Below are 18,899 nucleotides of genomic sequence, written 5' to 3' on the forward strand. Positions count from 1 at the left end.
AGAGCAGAGTACCTCCATCAGAGTTCAGACTGGCTGATGATCAGATCGAGCATATATCTCAGTGTGTGGCTTCTTTGTTGTCTAGCCAGTGGAGTAGTACTTCTTTTGCACCTGGAGCTCTTCTTCTGATCAGACCATGACTCCCCACATCTCCACTGTATTTCAGATGATTTCAGATCAGTCCGTCAGGATACAGCAGCTTGAGGATACAGTCTGGAGACTTACTGGCAGAGTTCTTGACTTGCAGGGGCAAGTTCTTGCATTGGCCCATCCCCAGCCACAGGAGTCTACTATTGAGGTCACAGACCTCACTGCAGAGGCTGGAAGGCTCAGAGGAGCATTAGAAGGTGGATATGAGCTACTGAGGAAAGAGATCAGAGGATCGAGTGAGCATGCTACCACCCAGTTCACTGCTCTACTTCAATCTGTTTCCAGAGCACTGAACGTACTTGATTCTATCAGACTCATGGTATCAGCCCTAGTATCTCTGCGTTCTCAGCCTCCCAGTTCATCTCGTTCTCCTACTCGTGGCAGAGGCAGACGGGGTAGAGGACGCACTTCTGATCCATCATCTTCTCATACTATATCTGATGACTCTGATCATTGACTTATCTAGATCTTAGGAGTTAGTATCTTGTTCTAGGATCTATACCTTGGGGCCATGTATTGACATTTAGCTGGTTGAATTTTATGTATTGAAATAATTATGATATTAATGAAATCATCTTTTACCTATATCTTTGTAATGATTATATTTTGGTTATATTTCAATCTCTGATACATCTATTGAAATATTATCTTCTCCTTGTTGTTGTTTGCTATTGATAATTGCTATATTAAGGGAGAGCAAACATCTGTGAAAAACTCTTAAGAGGAAGAAATTAAAGAATATTTTAGAAAAAGAAAAGAAAGAGTTAACTATGTTTGATGATGTCAAAAAGGGGGAGAAATTAAAATTAAACAAAAATTGAAATTAGACAAAAAGCAAAACCCTAAATTATGAGAAAAAGGGGGAGAAATTAAAATTAAACAAAACTTTGAGAAATTTTGGTATCAAAATTTAGTATCAGACAGAACTTTAACAAAAAGTTATCCATCAAAAGCAAAATCATGAGTACAATGCAAATAAGTATTTTTTTATATATAAGCTCTGATATTCAAACTTGCTTTTGAAATTTTACTCACCTTGATACATCAATAAGAAATTTGTTTTACTCTGATACATCCTACAATTTCTTTCAACTTGATCTGATACATGATAACATTTGATCCGATACAGTGTGAAGGTTTCTCTAATATATTATAACATTTGCTCTGATACTGTATGAAATTTTCTCTGATACATTAAAAATTTTCTTGCTCTGATACATTATAAAATCTTTTCTGATATCATTGTAAAAATTATTTTTGCTCTGATACATAGAAAAAGTTATTTATCTTCTCTTGCTCTGATAAATTTTGAACTCAAAATGATCCTATACCCTTTTCAAATCTTAAAGAAAATGGACAAACTATTTTTGCATTTATATTACATGCCAAAAGAATCATACTCTTTTCAAGCATATACACCTATAATGGATTCTTTTGAAATTAATGCTTTAACATAAATATTTTTGTTCATATGTTTTGTCATCATCAAAAAGGGGGAGATTGTTGCTCCTAGATTGATTTTGATGATTACAAAGCAGATTGAAGGGATACAATATTTTAAAATGAAAAAGTCCTTATGCTCTTCAAGGGCAAAATCATAATTTCACTAAAATCCTGATTTGATAGTACCATTTGGTAGAACAAATGATTTGAAATCTATTGGTGAAAATTTTATTGTGTTTGGACTTATATTTTTGAAGTTATGAAAGTTTGAAGTGCATGAGTCGACTCATGAGTCAACTCATGGCACTGTGAGCTGATTGGCACGCAAAAATTCTCCTTGGCACGCTAGTTTTCTGGCTTGGCACGACCTGTGAGTCGACTCATGAGTCGACCCACAAGGCATGAGTCGACTCTGAGTCGACCCCTGCTAATTTGAGCCAAGAAATTCCAGAAAAGCATTCTCTGGTTTTTGCAACAGAGGTCGACTCATGAGTCGACCCCTGAAGCATGAGTCGACTCATGAGTCGACCCCTGCGACGGAAAATATCAGCAACGACTATTTTTTTGCCCGTTTTAATTGCCATTTATGCTTCCTAAAAATCCTCTAACGGCTCTTTATCTGCCTAAATTGTTTTCTCTTGCTTCTAATGCTACAAAATGCTTAATTTGATGAAAGAAATTGCAGATTAAATAGCGGATCAAACGTGAAATCAAATGTGAAGTAAAAAAGGAGGAAAAAGAGAAGAACAGAAGAGAGGATCCGAAATTTGCAAGAAAAAGCCTGAGATCAACGAAATATCCATAGAGAAAAAGAGAGAGGATCCACAATATACCAGAGAGATTGTGAAAGAGAAAAGGAAGATCTTTCAAGGAGAGAATTCTTCACGCCTATCATTTCAACCTTGATCTAGAGATCGTTCAAAGCTTTCAAGAGATCTTCAATCAACAATCAACCTCTTCTCAAGCGTTCAACCGTTCATTCATCTTGAGAAAATCTGAAAAAGGGATTCTTCATTTGAGTAAAGCTTTTATTGTTATATTTGCTCATTTAAGGAGCTGTTATTGTATTCATCTGTGCTCTAAATATTCTTACTCTTTGTGAGTTTTTGCTCTTGTTTTTGGAGGATTTCCAAAACAAGGAAAGGTTGATCCGAACCTGAAATCGGAGTGTTTTGGGTTTGCTTGTACCCGGGAAACAAGTGTTCTAGCTTGGGATAGCTAGGGTCGGAGTTTCCGACGTCTTGTATTCTAGCTTGGGATAGCTAGTGTCGGAGTTTCCGACGTTTTGTATTCGGGTTGAATACAAAGGATAGTGGATTGAAATTCCCAAGTGGGATCTTGGGGAGTGGATGTAGGTGCAAGGTTAGCACCGAACCACTATAAATCCTTGTGTTTGTAGTGTGCTTTATCGCTTTATCTTATTTCTTTATTATATCCTTGCAATACTACTTTAGGTAATTAATATTGATTTAAAGCCATTGTTTTGTTCTTCATAAGTTATTTGTTGGGCTTAAAATTTTTAGAAACCCAATTCACCCCCCCTCTTGGGTTGCATAGCTGGGCAACAAACGACAAAGAAGATTTCATCCGGACTCCTACGGGAGCTGGGTTCCGACGCCAAGGAAGGCTTCACCCGGACTCCTACGGGAGCCGGGTTCCATCCACGACGCCAAAGAAGGTTTCATCCGGACTCCTACGGGAGCCGGGTTTCGATGCCAAGGAAGGCTTCACCCGGACTCCTACGGGAGCCGGGTTCCATCCACGACGCCAAAGAAGGTTTCATCCGGACTCCTACGGGAGTCGGGTTTCGATGCCAAGGAAGGCTTCACCCGGACTCCTACGGGAGTCGGGTTCCATCCACGACGCCAAAGAAGATTTCATCCGGACTCCTACGGGAGCCGGATTCCGACGCCAAGGAGGGCTTCACCCGGACTCCTACGGGAGCCGGGTTCCGATTTCATCCGGACTCCTACGGGAGCCGGGTTCCATCCACGATGCCAAAGAAGATTTCATCCGGACTCCTACGGGAGCCGGATTTCGACGCCAAGGAGGGCTTCACCCGGACTCCTACGGGAGTCGGGTTCTGATTTCATCCGGACTCCTACGGGAGCCGGGTTCCATCACCGACATCAGCTACAGGACAACCCTGCCTGGACTCCTACGGGAGTCGGGCTCCACTGACAACAGCAACTGCCGATAGGCCTTGTCCAGACCCCTACGGGACCCGGACTTTGCCTACGACTTTGATTGCAGGAAGACTTCGCTCTGACCCCTACGAGAGCCAGGCTACTCCAACTTCAGGAGGGCTTCTCCGTTCGGACTCCCAAGGGAGCCGAACTTAGCTCCGACTTCAGCAGAGAAAAAACCCAAGCAAAAAAGGAAAGCAAACAGTGCCCGAAGGCAACGGAAGCTCGAATCCCCAAATTCAAGCCCTAGGAGGGACTTCGGGCCTGAAGGGCCCCAAGCGAACCTGCAACCGTCGACGGAATGACAATCGGGTATCTTCGAACGGCGTAAGAGCCGAAAAGTAGCTCGGCAAATGACAACCCCACATGAACAGAAGAGGTCGTCGACGACCTTGGGACGACGTGAAAAAGAAAAGAAGAAGAGAAGGAAGAAAGAAGAAAGAAAAATGAAGAAGTTCGACAGACAACTATTTAATGCGAGATGCAGACGAGGTAACAAAATCTCTTTTTCATTTAACAAGAGTATACGTTACAAGACCCGATGGGTCAGAAAAAAAAAGAAGAAGAAGATACACGTCGTCGCAAGCCTCGCAAACACGGTTCGGGAAGGGTGCACCAGAGGCCGCTCCGAGCTGCGAGCTCCTCTTCCCATCTCTGTCCTTCTCAATTGCGTTCTCCAGTGCGTGTAACAGCTCTCACCCCATCTCGCCTCATTCTGTCTCCGAAGTCCCAACCCTAGCGAGAAAAGGGTGGGATAGATCTCCGGAGGCGGTAAGGGCAACGGCGGCAGTAGCGAAGACCTGTTTCAAGAAGAACCGGAGTCACCTTGGAAGCGGTAGTGACGCTAGAGATGTGCCTCATCTCCGAATGCTCCACGACTGCCGCCACCCAAAATGCTCCGGCAAGGTCGGCATGCGCTACTTCCACCGTCCCTGCAACAAGTTCCACTGCCCCACCATCGACGCCGACCGCCTCCGGTCCCTCGGCCCCGACGGCGTCAAGGATCCCGTCATGGCTTATGATGGCAGCTCTGCCCTCTTGACCGGTATCACCCCGCCTTGCTACTCCAAAATTCGCGGGCAGAATAACTTCACCGACAGCCCCCGTTACTAAACCCCTGTTGTTGAAGAAATTCTTCTCTGAGCCCCCTTTAAAATGATGGAGATTCTCACCGGCCGCCGTTCTCTTCCTCACCTTCCTCCAAGCCCTAGAAATCCCCTCAAGAACAGCCTCCGGGGTAGAGGACATGGTGTAGAAACCCTCAGAGAAGAATTGGGGGGCAGAAGAAGGCAAGGACTGGTGCGAGGGAAGCAAGGCTCTCAGGCGAAGGAAAGGCGCCAGGATGAAGCCATGAAAGGACTAGGGGGTTTAAATAGCCGACGGATCCTAGCGCAATTATGGCGGCGAGTCTTCTTGGGCCAACTGGTGTGTGCCACGTGTCGCGCTTATCCCCTTCATCGCTATCGAGGGTTGACCGTTTGCAAATTCCCGTGGTACGGCATTTGGGGATCGCGTTTCGATGGGGGTTCCGAAAAGACTCTTCAGATCACCTTCACCGAAAAGCGGGCTCTGACATACACACATTAAATGCCAAAATATCTGGAGGTGGCAGTGCGCAGGATTCGAAGAGACGGTTCCGGCTGTGCCCATCTCTCTCTGTACTTCCTTCGTTTGAAATTCAAACTCGAAAGTAGGGGGACTGGTGTTGGGTATAAAATACCCACAGTCGGAACCCTCAGCGGAATCGACTACAGAACAGCTCCGCCCGGACTCCTACGGGAGCCGGGCTCCGCCTCCGACATCAGCTACAGAACTGCTCCGCCCGGACTCCTACGGGAGCCGGGCTCCGCCTCCGACATCAGCTACAGAACAACTCCGCTCGGACTCCTACGGGAGCCGGGCTCCACCTCCGACATCAGCTACAGCACAGCTCCGCCCGGACTCCTACGGGAGCCGGGCTCCGCCTTCGACATCAGCTACAGCACAGCTCCGCCCGGACTCCTACGGGAGCCGGGCTCCGCCTCCGACATCAACTACAGCACAGCTCCGCCCGGACTCCTACGGGAGCCGGGCTCCACCTCCGACATCAACTACAGAACAGCTCTGTCCGGACTCCTACGGGAGCCGGGCTCCGCCCGGACTCCTACGGGAGCCGGGCTCCGCCTCCGACCTTAACTACAGCACAGCTCCGCCCGGACTCCTACGGTAGCCGGGCTCCGCCTCCGACATCAACTACAGAACAGCTCCGCCCGGACTCCTACGGGAGCCGGACTTCACCTTTAACTTTGATTGCAGAGGGCTCCGCCCGGACTCCTACGGGAGCCGGGCTCCGCTCTCGGTGTCAACTGCTGGTAAGCTCCGTCCGGACTCCTACGGGAGCCGGACTTCACCTTTAACTTTGATTGCAGAGGGCTCCGCCCGGACTCCTACGGGAGCCGGGCTCCGCTCTCGGTGTCAACTGCTGGTAAGCTCCGTCCGGACTCCTACGGGAGCCGGACTTCACCTTTAACTTTGATTGCAGAGGGCTCCTCCTGGACTCCTACGGGAGCCGGGTTCCGCCCGCAACTTCAGCTCCAAGAGGGTTCCGCCCGGACTCCCACGGAAGTCGGGCTCCACCCACGACCCCAACCGCCAGGAGGACCTCTCCCGGACCTCTACAGAGGCCGAGCTCCGACCGCTGCCGAGCTTCAATCAACAGGTCCGCACCCCCTGGCAGGCCACCATAACGGCCACGATCCTGCTCCACTTCCTGTGGCGGATTCTGCGCAGCTCCATCATTCCCTGACAGGCCGCAGTAACCATCGCAGCTCTGCTCCACTTCCTGTGGCGGATTCCGTACAGCTCCACTACCCTCTGGCAGGCCGCAATAATGGCCACGAACCTGCTCCACCTCCTGCGACGGATACCGGACGATTCTCCCATCCGCTGGCAAGTCACGACAACGGACGCTGCTCCACTCCTTGCAACTGATTTCACGTAGCGAGCTGCGGTGATGGCCACGATTCCGCTCCACTACCTCTCGCAATAAATTTCCCCTGACTACGGGTGGCCCACGACCAAACGGTTACAGACGTCGCCATCGATCCGTTACCTCCTCCGCCTATAAAAAGGGGGATCCAGATACGTTATTCTCTAAGCTCATTTTTTATCCCAAAACTCTGCTAAATTCTCCGTTCGAGCACTCCATTCTTGTTGAGGCAGAGAACTGACTTGAGCGTCGGAGGGTCTTGCCGGAGCAACCCCACCTCCGGTTTAGACTTCCTTTGCAGGTCCCGACGGCGACCGCGGCTTCCCCGACTCCAGCTTCTCCGGCGCAAGCAGATTTTTGCACCAACAGATAATATAAAGATCCATTGAAATATCCTCCATATCAATAACTAACAATATATATATATCTTTAGGTTGTTTATTAATTGCTTCACTAGTACATTACATATTCATCTAAATAATTCTTTTCTCCTTCTAAAAGTAAATTAACTACCATCTTCAAATTCAAATTCCTCGACTTTGAGTTGGTTCACCTCAATCAAATGCTGCTTGTTTCAGTTTTTATATTCCACATATGATTGAATTGCACCCGAATTAGCCACTAATCCAAAATCAAAATGATCCTTATAGTTAAGTGCATCTTTGGGCACATGCTTGAGGCATATTTTTGGCTTTATTTGGGGCAGCTCAACATGCAGATACTTTTATTCCCATAGATATAAGTTAAAGTTAGATCAAAATAAAAAAAGAATAATTCCCCACCCCAAAATATAAATTCATGTGTAGTAGACCCAACACAATAGGATTATGTCAGGTGGGCTGGGATGCTGTAGAGGCTTTATTCCTATGACAAATTCTTTGTGCACCACGAGTAGTATAGAAAATTTGATGTAAAATACACCGTCTTATCTAATTGATCCATATAATCATCATTTTCTAACGCACATTTAATGTCTGCAAATCAATTTTTTCTTTTAAAAATTTTGTATGACAAAAATATGTTTATTCTTTAATAAAATTATGATATCCTATATTCATATTATGATATTCTGCATCTAGAAAGTTATAATTTTTGTCCACAGGATGTTATAATATAACGCAGAATGTCATAATATGCACAGGATGTCATAATTTTTTTAAAAAATAAATATATTTTCATCATTTAAAATTATCAAACAAAAAAATAAAAATGTATGTATTAAATATGTATTAAAAAATAGTTGGACAAAAATATCTGTCCCACGTGATGAAATCCTGAACCATATTATGATATTTGAACTATAATACGTCATAGAATATCATAATTTTTTTCAAAGAATAGAAATATTTTCATCATATAAAATTTTTAAATAAAAAAAATTAATTTATAAATATTAAATATATATTAAAAAATAATAATTATATAAATTAATTAGGTAATATAACGTGCTTCGTGTTGGATTTTTCACTGAGCCCCCGAGGTGCACAAAAAAATTCCTCCACGCCCCACTCGTTGCCACCTAATTTTGTCAACTTCCCCATGCTCACAAGCAAAGCGAGGCAAATCGGAACAACCATCTTAAAACTTGACACGATAGTTGTTCCTCGTCAAATCCAAGGTACAAAGGTCCCCCAATCCACACCATCCAATCGATGTACCCTCTATTGTACGGCGCAGATAAGAAGAAGCTTCTCGGTAGCCACCATGAATACCAAAGCGGTGCACGCACTGCCCCCGTTATTACGCTCCCGTCCATTTACGTAAAAGCAAATTTTTCCGGAGAAAGACTGACATAAAGGAGCGCAGACGTCAGAAAACTGGCGTGCGCTTATAAAATTTTAATTAATGAGAAAAAGGGCAGCGCGGACCACATCGGGTAAAAATGTTTGATCCACGGCCAGCATGCCACGTCATCACCGAACAGATATGTCTAGATCTGGGCCCTGACATCTCCGTAACCAGGTGGTCCCACCCTCGGTTGGCTCCAGCTGGCCACATCTGCACCCATCCGCCGTCCGATCCTCCGATCGCCCCACGATCTGTGGTGGAAAGGAAAAAAGTACCGTCACGAGTGCTCGACACGTGTATACAGAGGACCACCGTGCAAGTAATTGACGGGCCCCACGCTGCGGTGGAGACGATCCAATGAGGCTTGATTGCTGCCATTGGACACCTAACCAAGTTATAACGGACGAGATGTCCTCGATCTGTATGAAAGATAAAATAAAAATAAAAATACCATAAATATGTCGTTTTTAATTGGGACATTGACCTTGCGGTTAGGAGATATCGGCCCCACCGCATATATCATCCTAACACGACAAATTATGTTGCACCGTTAGATTCCGTGGGGCTCGGCTGGATCGGACGGTCCGCTGGGCGAGAAGTTGGGGGCGGTGGGGCACCAACGCCCTAATGGCGTGGGATAAGAGAAAAAGGGAGAGAGAGGATAAAAGAAGGTCATCGTTTGAGTTTTTGGGGTTTTGCTCTCTCTAATTGCGTGTGTTTATAGAGTTGGAGAGGGGGATAGAAAAGGCTGCGAGCTTTTTCTTTTTCGAAGCAACGCCTCTCGCTTTAGATCTTGATAAAACGGGATGGATTCGAAGAAGCAGGAGAAGGGGGACGACGAGGACGGCCAGAGGACCGATCTTCGAATGGCCGGAGGGGGCCGAGGGGGAGGCAGTGGTGGCGCGGCGACGCCAGTCCACCATCGGTTGATCGTTCCCAAGCCGGAGCCGATGGAGTTCATGGGGGCGCTGTCGATCCTCCGGCGGCCGGCTGGGCGGACCAGGGACCGACATACCAAGGTGGAGGGCCGCGGGCGGAGGATACGCATGCCCGCCGCTTGCGCAGCGAGGATCTTTCAGCTCACAAGAGAGCTTGGGCATAAGTCGGACGGGGAGACTATACGGTGGCTTCTCCAGCACGCGGAGCCCGCCATCATCGCGGCCACCGGGAGCGGCACCATCCCCGCCATCGCCACCACTGTCGATGGCACCCTCAAAATTCCCTCCGAGGCCCCCTCCGCCGCCGGAAGCACCACCTCCGTGGGCGACGTCAAAAGGGAAGGATCCACCGCGAAGCGGCCGAAGAAACTGCAGCCCACGCGGGCGGCCGCGAACAGCAGCAGCGGCGTATCAGCAGCACACTATCCGATCGTCGCAGACCCGCTAGTCCATAGCGGTGGCGCCATTTCTATTTCGTCGGGGCTGGCTCCCATCGCGGCGGCAGGGCCGGCGGCGCCACCAGGGCTTGTGCCGATGTGCGCGGTAGGAAACACCGTTTGGGGGAGGGTAATACCGCCGGGAGCTCTCTGGATGCTCCCACCCTCGTCGGCGGTCGCAGCAGGGCCGTCAAACCAGCAACCGCAGATATGGACGTTTCCATCCCCGCCGCACATCATCAACCTCGTGGGAGCAAGAGCGATTCCCACAGTGTTCCCCGGAGGTGTTCCGGGGCTGAATCTTGCCACCGCGGCGGAGGTCCACCCGGTCCCCTTCGCCGACGGGAAGCCGGGCGATGACGGGGCCTCCGCCTCCCCGTTACAGCTGATGGAGGAGTCGGCGGACCAGGAAGCGGCGGAAGAAGAACAGCGGCAGCTGCCGGAGGAGGAAGAAGAAGAGGAAGAGGAGCTGCTCTCGGAATCCAGCCCAGAAGACTAGGTTTTTCTCTTCTCTTGTTTTTTTGTTTCTTATTTAGGGAGAGGGAAAAAGAGGAAGAAAAAAATCTTATATTTAGCTCAGTAGGAGAGGCCATGGACGAAATCTTTTCTACCTGTAATCCTTAGCATCGGTGACAGCGGGACGCACGTGCCAACGTGAGCATATAAACTTTTCAATCTCGCTTTTGAGCTCCTGTTTGGGTCCACTGGAGGTGGTCCCCACATGTAGGGAATTGGCTCAAAGGGCCCGGGAGAGTGGTCCCCACATGTAGGGAATTGGCTCAAAGGGCGCCGTGTTCCGGGGCCCGGGTCCTTTCTGTGATGGCCTCATGGAGGACGAGCGCGGGTCCCAAAAAGGGTAGGCAGACCGAAGGGGGAGCTCCGCGTGGTGGGCCCGGGAAAGGGGACGGATGGGGTGGGCGCTACTAGGAGGGTACACGCGGCCGGTGGTATCCGGGACGGTGGGGCGACACGTGGACGTGGGTGGGTGAGGGGCGAACGGTGGGTTGCGGAATATCCGCTCGGCTGCACGGCTCGTTACTTTGACATCTTTGACCTTTAATGGCTAACTTTACTCTTACAATTAACTCTCTCTCATCAGATGCTTTGTATTACTTGCCGGCCCTAATTAGTCTTCTACGTTATGCGAGGTAATGCGTTATCTTATAAAATTTCAAGCCATACGGCTCCTTACAAAACATAATGGATATTGCATTACAATATCCTGTGCCAACCACTTAAACTACGTTATCCCTGCAATCCATATAACTTTACATCCGGGTGAATTGGGTTTTTTTTTTTTTTTTTTAATAAAAAATAATTTTTTTATTCATAGAAAAAAAAGGTTACAGGATGTTGTAGAAATTTGAAGACATAAAAAGTAGCAACAAGTAGATATATTACATATCTCAAACTGTACAGAAGAGAAGATGAAAAGCATAAGCTGATATTTGTAATTCTGAAGATGGATAAGTGCACAGCATTCAAAATCATTATAGCTTTGTAACCAAAAATTAAGCGGAGGGGAAGGCCAATTGATCCTTGGAAAACAAAATGGCTGCCACAGTACATTTCCATTGGTAAATTAATTAACAACACGCCATTTTTATATCCATGAATGGTTCATGTGGCTAGTGTCTTCTCGACTCTAAATTATAGTCAGAACTAAGGTTCTGAAATGCGTATGCGTCCGGAGATTTGTAATGGTTTGTCTTTGTAATGGTTCTCAAATGATAAGTAGGATATATGGCTGTTTTAGTAGCGTTCATCGTTGATTTAACCCGACACGATGCTGCACTCCAACAATTTGTTGCTGATGCCCTTGTTTATAATGTTTGGTTTTAGCTGAGGTGGGTGCATCAAGAAAAGAAGCATATATTTATGTTAGGGACGATTCAGCATACAAGCATGCATGCCCCTAACAAAGGTGCATGATAATTGGATTATGTTGTAGAATGAATAGAATGAATGGTAACATCAAGATATAATGATTTGTTTCAGATTTATACGTGACTATTTCTTGGTATGAGCAATTAACAGGCACGTGCAGGAAAACAGTAAAAGCGGAGGCAGTGCGAGATAGGTTTATTTGTTTTATTCATTTCTGGTCAAGGTTGCACTTTATTGAGCTGGCCCTGTGAGACTGGATTTGGCGCCTATTTCCAATTTATTTACTAGAGTTCAGCAAGTACCACATTTGAGGCATTCATATGGCTGTGATTTTGAATGAAACGTATGTATGAAAGATTTTTTTTAAAAATTTACAGGTACTATTTTTATCATGACTCTCTCTGATTACAAAGGATTCGTTCTAATTGGAAAGAGTTTTGGATCTGTAAGAATATTAATTAGAGAAGGAAATAATGTTATTTTTTCTCCAACGCTGGAGCAGGGCACGTCAAATTTCTTATATTTTGGATTGGAACCCTTGAGAGGCGCGGGGATAAGGAGTTGGACAGATTGGGCCTTTGAGGGCCTTTGAGGCCAGAAATGTTAATCACTTGCAGGCCCTTGTCGTTATATTAGCAGACTAAATCTAGGAGAAAGTTTTTGTGCACCGCATCCAGAATACATCCATCATTACTGAGGTAAGCCTCAAGGCTGAGGTGAAAATACTCATCGAAGCTGTTCACAGTCTTCAACAATCTATAAAACAACGACAACAGCAATCGAAGGAGCTGGTGCCATAGGCTGTACCTTCAAAACACAGTCGTCCTGCCTCACTTCACACCGACAATACTCTCGGTACTCCCAGCATGCCGACTCCTAGCCCTCCAACATTCATGGCATGCCAGCTCTCGACATATTCGGCATTCACAACAAGTCGACTTCGATCGATTGAATCTACATGCCGACTTTCATTGGTCGAATCTATAAACCAATTTCGATCGGTCAACTCTACAAACCGACTCCGATTGATCGAATCTACAAACTGACTCCGGTCGGTCGACTCTACATGTCGACTCTATCGGTCGAATCTACGTGTCGACTACGGTCGGATGATTCTACATACTGACTCCGATCGGTTGAATCTACATGCTAACTCCGATCGGGCAACTCTTCGATCGGAAGACATGCTGACTCTGTTGAAATTTCATGTCGGGACATACATGTGTATTTCAAATTTTTTCTTTTCTAAACAACATAGCGAAATAGAAGATTAAAACACATTTTAATCTAAATCATATATGCATAAAACATAGGACACAAGAATCTACTTCATATGCTGAAATTGAACACATGCTGAATTTTATGCTGAAATTAAATATGTAATCGAATCACATACTTATTTCATAATTTCTTTCTTCGAATCTGGATCTGAAAATGAGTAGGTTCTTTCTTAGCCGCGTAAGTGTCCGACCTCTATGGGTATCTACTCAGAATCAGCTTGGAATAGCTCTCTTTGGTGTTGATCTTTTTTCTCCAAGAAAATTACCCTACGAATCTGAACGAAGCTTGGATCGCGATCAACTCTTTGATTCTTTTTTTGATCTTTTTCTTCTTTTTTTTTCTTGCTCTCCTTTTCTTGATTATAAAGCAACCAAGGTCTAAAATTTAGCAAAGAAGGAGGGACGCCCAAGCTCCTCTTGGGCGTGGAGATGGAGGATGCCCAAGCTCCTTTGGGCATTGGATCCAAAGGGAGAAGAGAGGGGAAATGGGGGGACCTTATGGGACGCATAGGCTACTGGAAATCAGATGTAAAAAGCTTTAGAGAAGGCTTCTTTAAGTAGGCAAAAGGTTTGAATCCTGTTCAAAATCAAATAGCCCTTTAATACTAGTCCTACTTGCATTAGGAATTCATGTAGTCTTAGATATTTGACCTCCTTTAAGAGATCCATTAGGCACAACTATTGGAGCTTTTGCATCCACTTTTCTACATGCCACATAGAGCTTAGGGGACATCCCATGTTGGTCTTTCACGCCCTCTTTTAAGTGGACACGCCCAACTTGATCAAATCAAGTAGCGCCCCAATGCAAACAATCAAGAAAATTGATTAAGAGTTTGAACCCTTAATACATATCAACCAAAACCTTAGGCACCCAATAATTAGAGTCCAATGAATCTAATTCATTAAGATTATTAGTAAGTAATTAACTCGAATTAATCTTATCAAAATAAATAATTCAAATGCAAAGAGAAAATTGGGTTAAACCATGTGCTAGCAAGATGACTCTGAACCCAATAGGATTTCTCTAAATCCAATTGAAACTTTATAAGTCCAACTATTTTGTTTAGGTCTAATCTCTTTATTGTGTGATCCTATAGGCTTAATTCTATCTGATAGTGAGATATATAATGATCTCTATCATAGTATCATTAAAATTTTTTTCAATGAGTCAGAATGATTCCACTCTAACTCATCAAGGATTATCGATCATGAGCAATCCTAGTGAGCTCTCACAATCCATCGGTGACACCTAGCAGTATATAGTGACAATCCAGTAGAATCGAAAAAAATCTCAAGATGTAATTTGCATGCAATTCAGTCCCTCTATCATAAGTTTCGACTAGATGGCAAATCAAGAATAAATCGTCAAACCTCATCATCAGTTATATGATAGATTCGATTAATTCAAATCCAATTATGATTCTCATGAAAATTATTTTTCATCAATCACACTGTTGTGACCACAGACTCTCGGACTTACCCTCTCAAATTTTATAGTACTACTCTTTTTGTCTCAAAGTTGATAGATTCCATTTAAATGCATACCTTACTTCTACAGTGACCAACTGTCGCCAACATCCACTATAAGGTCTCAATGAAATTATGTTTATGTGTTAGTCAAACTCTAGCAGTCTTACTGTAAGCAATCGTATCATCGCAGGTCAAAAGACCATTCAGACAACTATAGCATCGAGATGATCACTAACGAACGAGTAGAAATCTAAGTGATCTCTCATATGGTCATGCTTAGTACTAGTTATTCTTTAATAATCATTTGCACTTATTGCTCAGTGTCTCTATATTATAGGCCAGAGACTCATCTATCCAAAAGAAAACAATCTGTACATCGGTCTATCCGGATCGATCACCATCCTCATGATGATACTATGACTGAAAGTATTTAAAAATTTTATACATATCTTTAATTCTCAATACTTTGAGAATATGTGTTGAAGTATTAATTTCATGGATGATTTAAAGATACATCACTCTTGAATGAAAATTAAACTTGCCCTTTTATTGATCAAATCAATATATTAAGTACAAAATTATATCCTAAATTTATTATAATGTGTCAACTGTATTGATTTTTAGGACATACATCTAACAATCTCTCACTTGGACTCAAGCCAATGGCCACTAATCTAAGTTCCATCTTCTCAATGTAGACTTCTATCTTTGGCTAACTCAATTACTTTGTCAACAGATCTGCCATGTTATCTGTGATATCTACTCTTTACACCTCAACATATTTTATTTCAAGGTAGTCATATATACTGTTACTCTATGTACTTAGATTTCTAGTGTGACCTAAGTTTCTTAGCGAAAGCTATGACGCCATTGTCTTTGCAGTACCTTGTCATAGCATCTAATAGTATGATATCCAGTTTTGCAATTAATATTAAAATTAGATTTTATCCTACCATCTATAGCATACTCAACTTTCATTATTTGATTGTTTGAAACCTTTCCAACATATCGAACCAATATTACATAAGAATACATCCTGATGTAGACATTTTATTACCAGCATCCATATATCCTCTCACTCTTAGCTCTGACTCTTCTCCAAAAATCAGGAATAACTTCTTTTAGGATTTTCTATACTGAACTCTTTCCGTATCTCCTCTTTGTACTTTTCTATGAAAAACTAAGCATCTATTTGGATCTATCTTTATAGATCTTTATTCTAAGAATATTAGATGCTTCCTCTAGATCTTTTATGGAGAATTTTTTGGACCATCATCTTTTGATCGATGTCAGTATGGGAATATCATTCTCAATGAGAAAAATATCAGCTACATACAATACAAAAATATTATTGTATTCCCACTGACCCTCTTATATACACAAGATTCCTCTTCGTTCTTGACAAAATTAAATAATTTGATCACATCATCAAAACAAAGATTCCAACTCCGAGAAGCTTGCTTTAATCCATATATAGACTTTTGTAGCTTGCAGACTCGGTGATCACCATCATCTGATGTGAAACTCAAAGACTACTTCATATAGATATCTTCTTTAAGATATCCATTCAAGAAGGCAGATTTTACATCCATCCACCATATTTTATAATCATAATAAGCTGCAACAGCAAGCAAAGCACGGATGGATTTCAGCATAGTTATGGATGAGAAGATTTTCTGATAGATAATATCTTCACGCTGATCATAACTTTTTGCCACGAGCTTAACTTCATAGGTCTCTACCTTACCATCGGTATCTATTTTTTTTATAGATCCATTTACATCCAATAGGTAATATACCCTTGAATGGATCCACTAAGGTCCATACTTGGTTCGAGTGTATTGAGTCAATCTATGACTTTATTGTATCTAATCATTTCTCAGAATCGATATCAGACATCGCCTCATCAAAGATATTAGGATCATCACCATGATCCTTATCTCCCATAAGAAATATGTTGCCCAGCTATGCAACCCAAGAGGGGGGGTGAATTGGGTTTCTAAACAATTTTAAGCCCAACAGATTACTTATGAAGAACAAAACTAAGACTTTAAATCAATATTAATTACCTAAAGCAGGAATGCAAGAATATAATAAAGAAATAAAGTGAAGCGATAAAGCACACCACAAACACAAGGATTTATAGTGGTTCGGTGCTAACCTTGCACCTACATCCACTCCCCAAGATCCTACTTGGAAATTTCAATCCACTATCCTTTGTATTCAACCCGAATACAAAACGTCGGAAACTCCGACACTAGCTATCCCAAGCTAGATCACTTGTTTTCCGGGTACAAGTAAACCCAAAACACTCCGATTTCAGGTTCGGATCAACCTTTCCTTGTTTTGGAAATCCTCCAAAAATAAGAACAAAAACTCACAAAGAGTTAAAAAATTTTGAGCACAGATTAATACAATAACAGCTCCTTAAATGAGCGAATATAACAATAAAAGCTTTACTCAAATGAAGAACCCCTTTTTCGGATTTTCTCAAAGTGGATGAACGCTTGAATGCTTGAGAAGAGGTTGATTGATGATTGAAGATCTCTTGAAAGCTTTGAACTATCTCTAGATCAAGGTTGAAACAACAGGCGTGAAGGATTCTCTCCTTGAAAGCTCTTGCTTTTCTCTTTCACACACTCTCTGGTATATTGTGGATCCTCTCTCTTTTTCTTTTTGGATTTTTCGTTGATCTCAGGCTTTTTCGTATAAATTTCGGATCCTCTCTTCTGTTCTTCTCTCTTTGATCTGTCGATTGATCTTCTTTTTTTTTTTTTATTTCTCTTCAATTTGATTTGCTATTTAAACTGCAATTTCTTTCATCATTTTAAGCATTTTGTAGCATTAGAAGCAAGAGAAAACAATTTAGGTAGATAAAGAGCCGTTAGAGCAATTTTAGGAAGCATAAATGGCAATTAAAACGGGCAAAAAAATAGCCGTTGCTGATATTTTCCGTCGCAGGGGTCGACTCATGAGTCGACTCATGCATTAGGAGTTGACTCATGAGTCGACTTCTGTTGCACAGACCAGAAGGTCTGATTTCTGGATTTTTTGGCTCAAACCAGCAGAGGTCGACTCATGAGTCGACTCATGCCTTGTGGGTCGACTCATGAGTCGACTCACAGGTCGTGCCAAGTCAAAAATTCAGCGTGCCATGGAAATTTTTTTGCGTGCCAATTAGCTCACAATGCCATGAGTTGACTCATGAGTCGACTCATGCACTTCAAACCTTCATAACTTCAAAAATATAAGTCCAAATACAATGAAATTTTCACTAATAGTTTACAAATCATTTGTTCTATCAAATGATACTATCAAATTAGAATTTTAGTAAAATTATGATTTTGCCCTTGAAGAGCATAAGGACTTTTTTTTTACTTTAAAATTATTTGTATTCCTTCAATCTGCTTTGTAATCATCAAAATCAATCTAGGAGCAACAATCTTCCCCTTTTTGATGATGACAAAACATTTGAACAAAAATATTTATGTTAATGCATTAATTTCAAAAGAATCCATTATAGGTGTATATGCTTGAAAAGAGTATGATTCTTTTGGCATGTAATATAAATGCAAAAATAGTTTGTCCATTTTCTTAAAGATTTGAAAAGGGTATTAGATCATTTTGAGTTTAAGATATATCAGTGCAAGAGAAGATAAATAACTTTTGCAATGTATCAGAGCAAGAAAAATAATTTTTACAATGATATCAGAAAAGATTTTACAATGTATCAGAGCAAGAAAATTTTATAATATATCAGAGAAAATTTCACACTGTATTAGAGCAAATGTCAGAGAAAATTTCACACTGTATCAGAGCAAATGTTATAATATATCAGAGAAACTTTCACACTGTATCAGATCAAATTTTATCATGTATCAGAGCAAGTTAAAAGAAATTTTAGGGTGTATCAGAGTAAATCAAATTTCTTAAAATTTCAAAAGATGTATCAGAGCAAGTTTGAATTTTGAAATACATCAGAGCATATAAAAAAAATACTTATTTGCATTGTACTTATGATTTTGCTTTTGATGGATGGCTTTTAGTTTAAGTTCTGTCTGATACCAAATTTCGATACCAAATTTCTCAAAGTTTTGTTTAATTTCTCCAATATTTATTTCCCAATGTATTTTTTAATCTTCCAATTTTTGTTTAATCTTTCAATTCTTGTTTTTGTTTAATTTCTCCAGTTTGGTTTAATCTTTCAATCTTTATTTTTCTTTAATTTCTCTAGTTTGGTTTAATCTTTCAATCTTTGTTTTTCTTTAATTTCTCCCCCTTTTTTTCATAATTTAGGGTTTTGCTTTTTTTAATTTCAATTTTTGTTTTTGTTTAATTTCTCCCCCTTTTTG

General features: G+C 42.7%; 1 protein-coding gene across 1 annotated transcript; it reads left to right on the top strand.

Annotated features, from left to right (window-relative positions):
* Positions 1-9,091: 9,091 nt before the first annotated feature.
* Positions 9,092-10,995, top strand: LOC105036473 (transcription factor PCF2). The gene has a single exon (XM_010912240.4). It carries the CDS (start codon positions 9,342-9,344, stop codon positions 10,407-10,409), a length of 1,068 nt encoding a protein of 355 aa, XP_010910542.1. The 5' UTR covers positions 9,092-9,341; the 3' UTR covers positions 10,410-10,995.
* Positions 10,996-18,899: the final 7,904 nt, after the last annotated feature.

The sequence above is a fragment of the Elaeis guineensis genome, chromosome 12 (genome assembly GCF_000442705.2).
Source record: "Elaeis guineensis isolate ETL-2024a chromosome 12, EG11, whole genome shotgun sequence".
NCBI classification, from domain to species: domain Eukaryota; kingdom Viridiplantae; phylum Streptophyta; class Magnoliopsida; order Arecales; family Arecaceae; genus Elaeis; species Elaeis guineensis.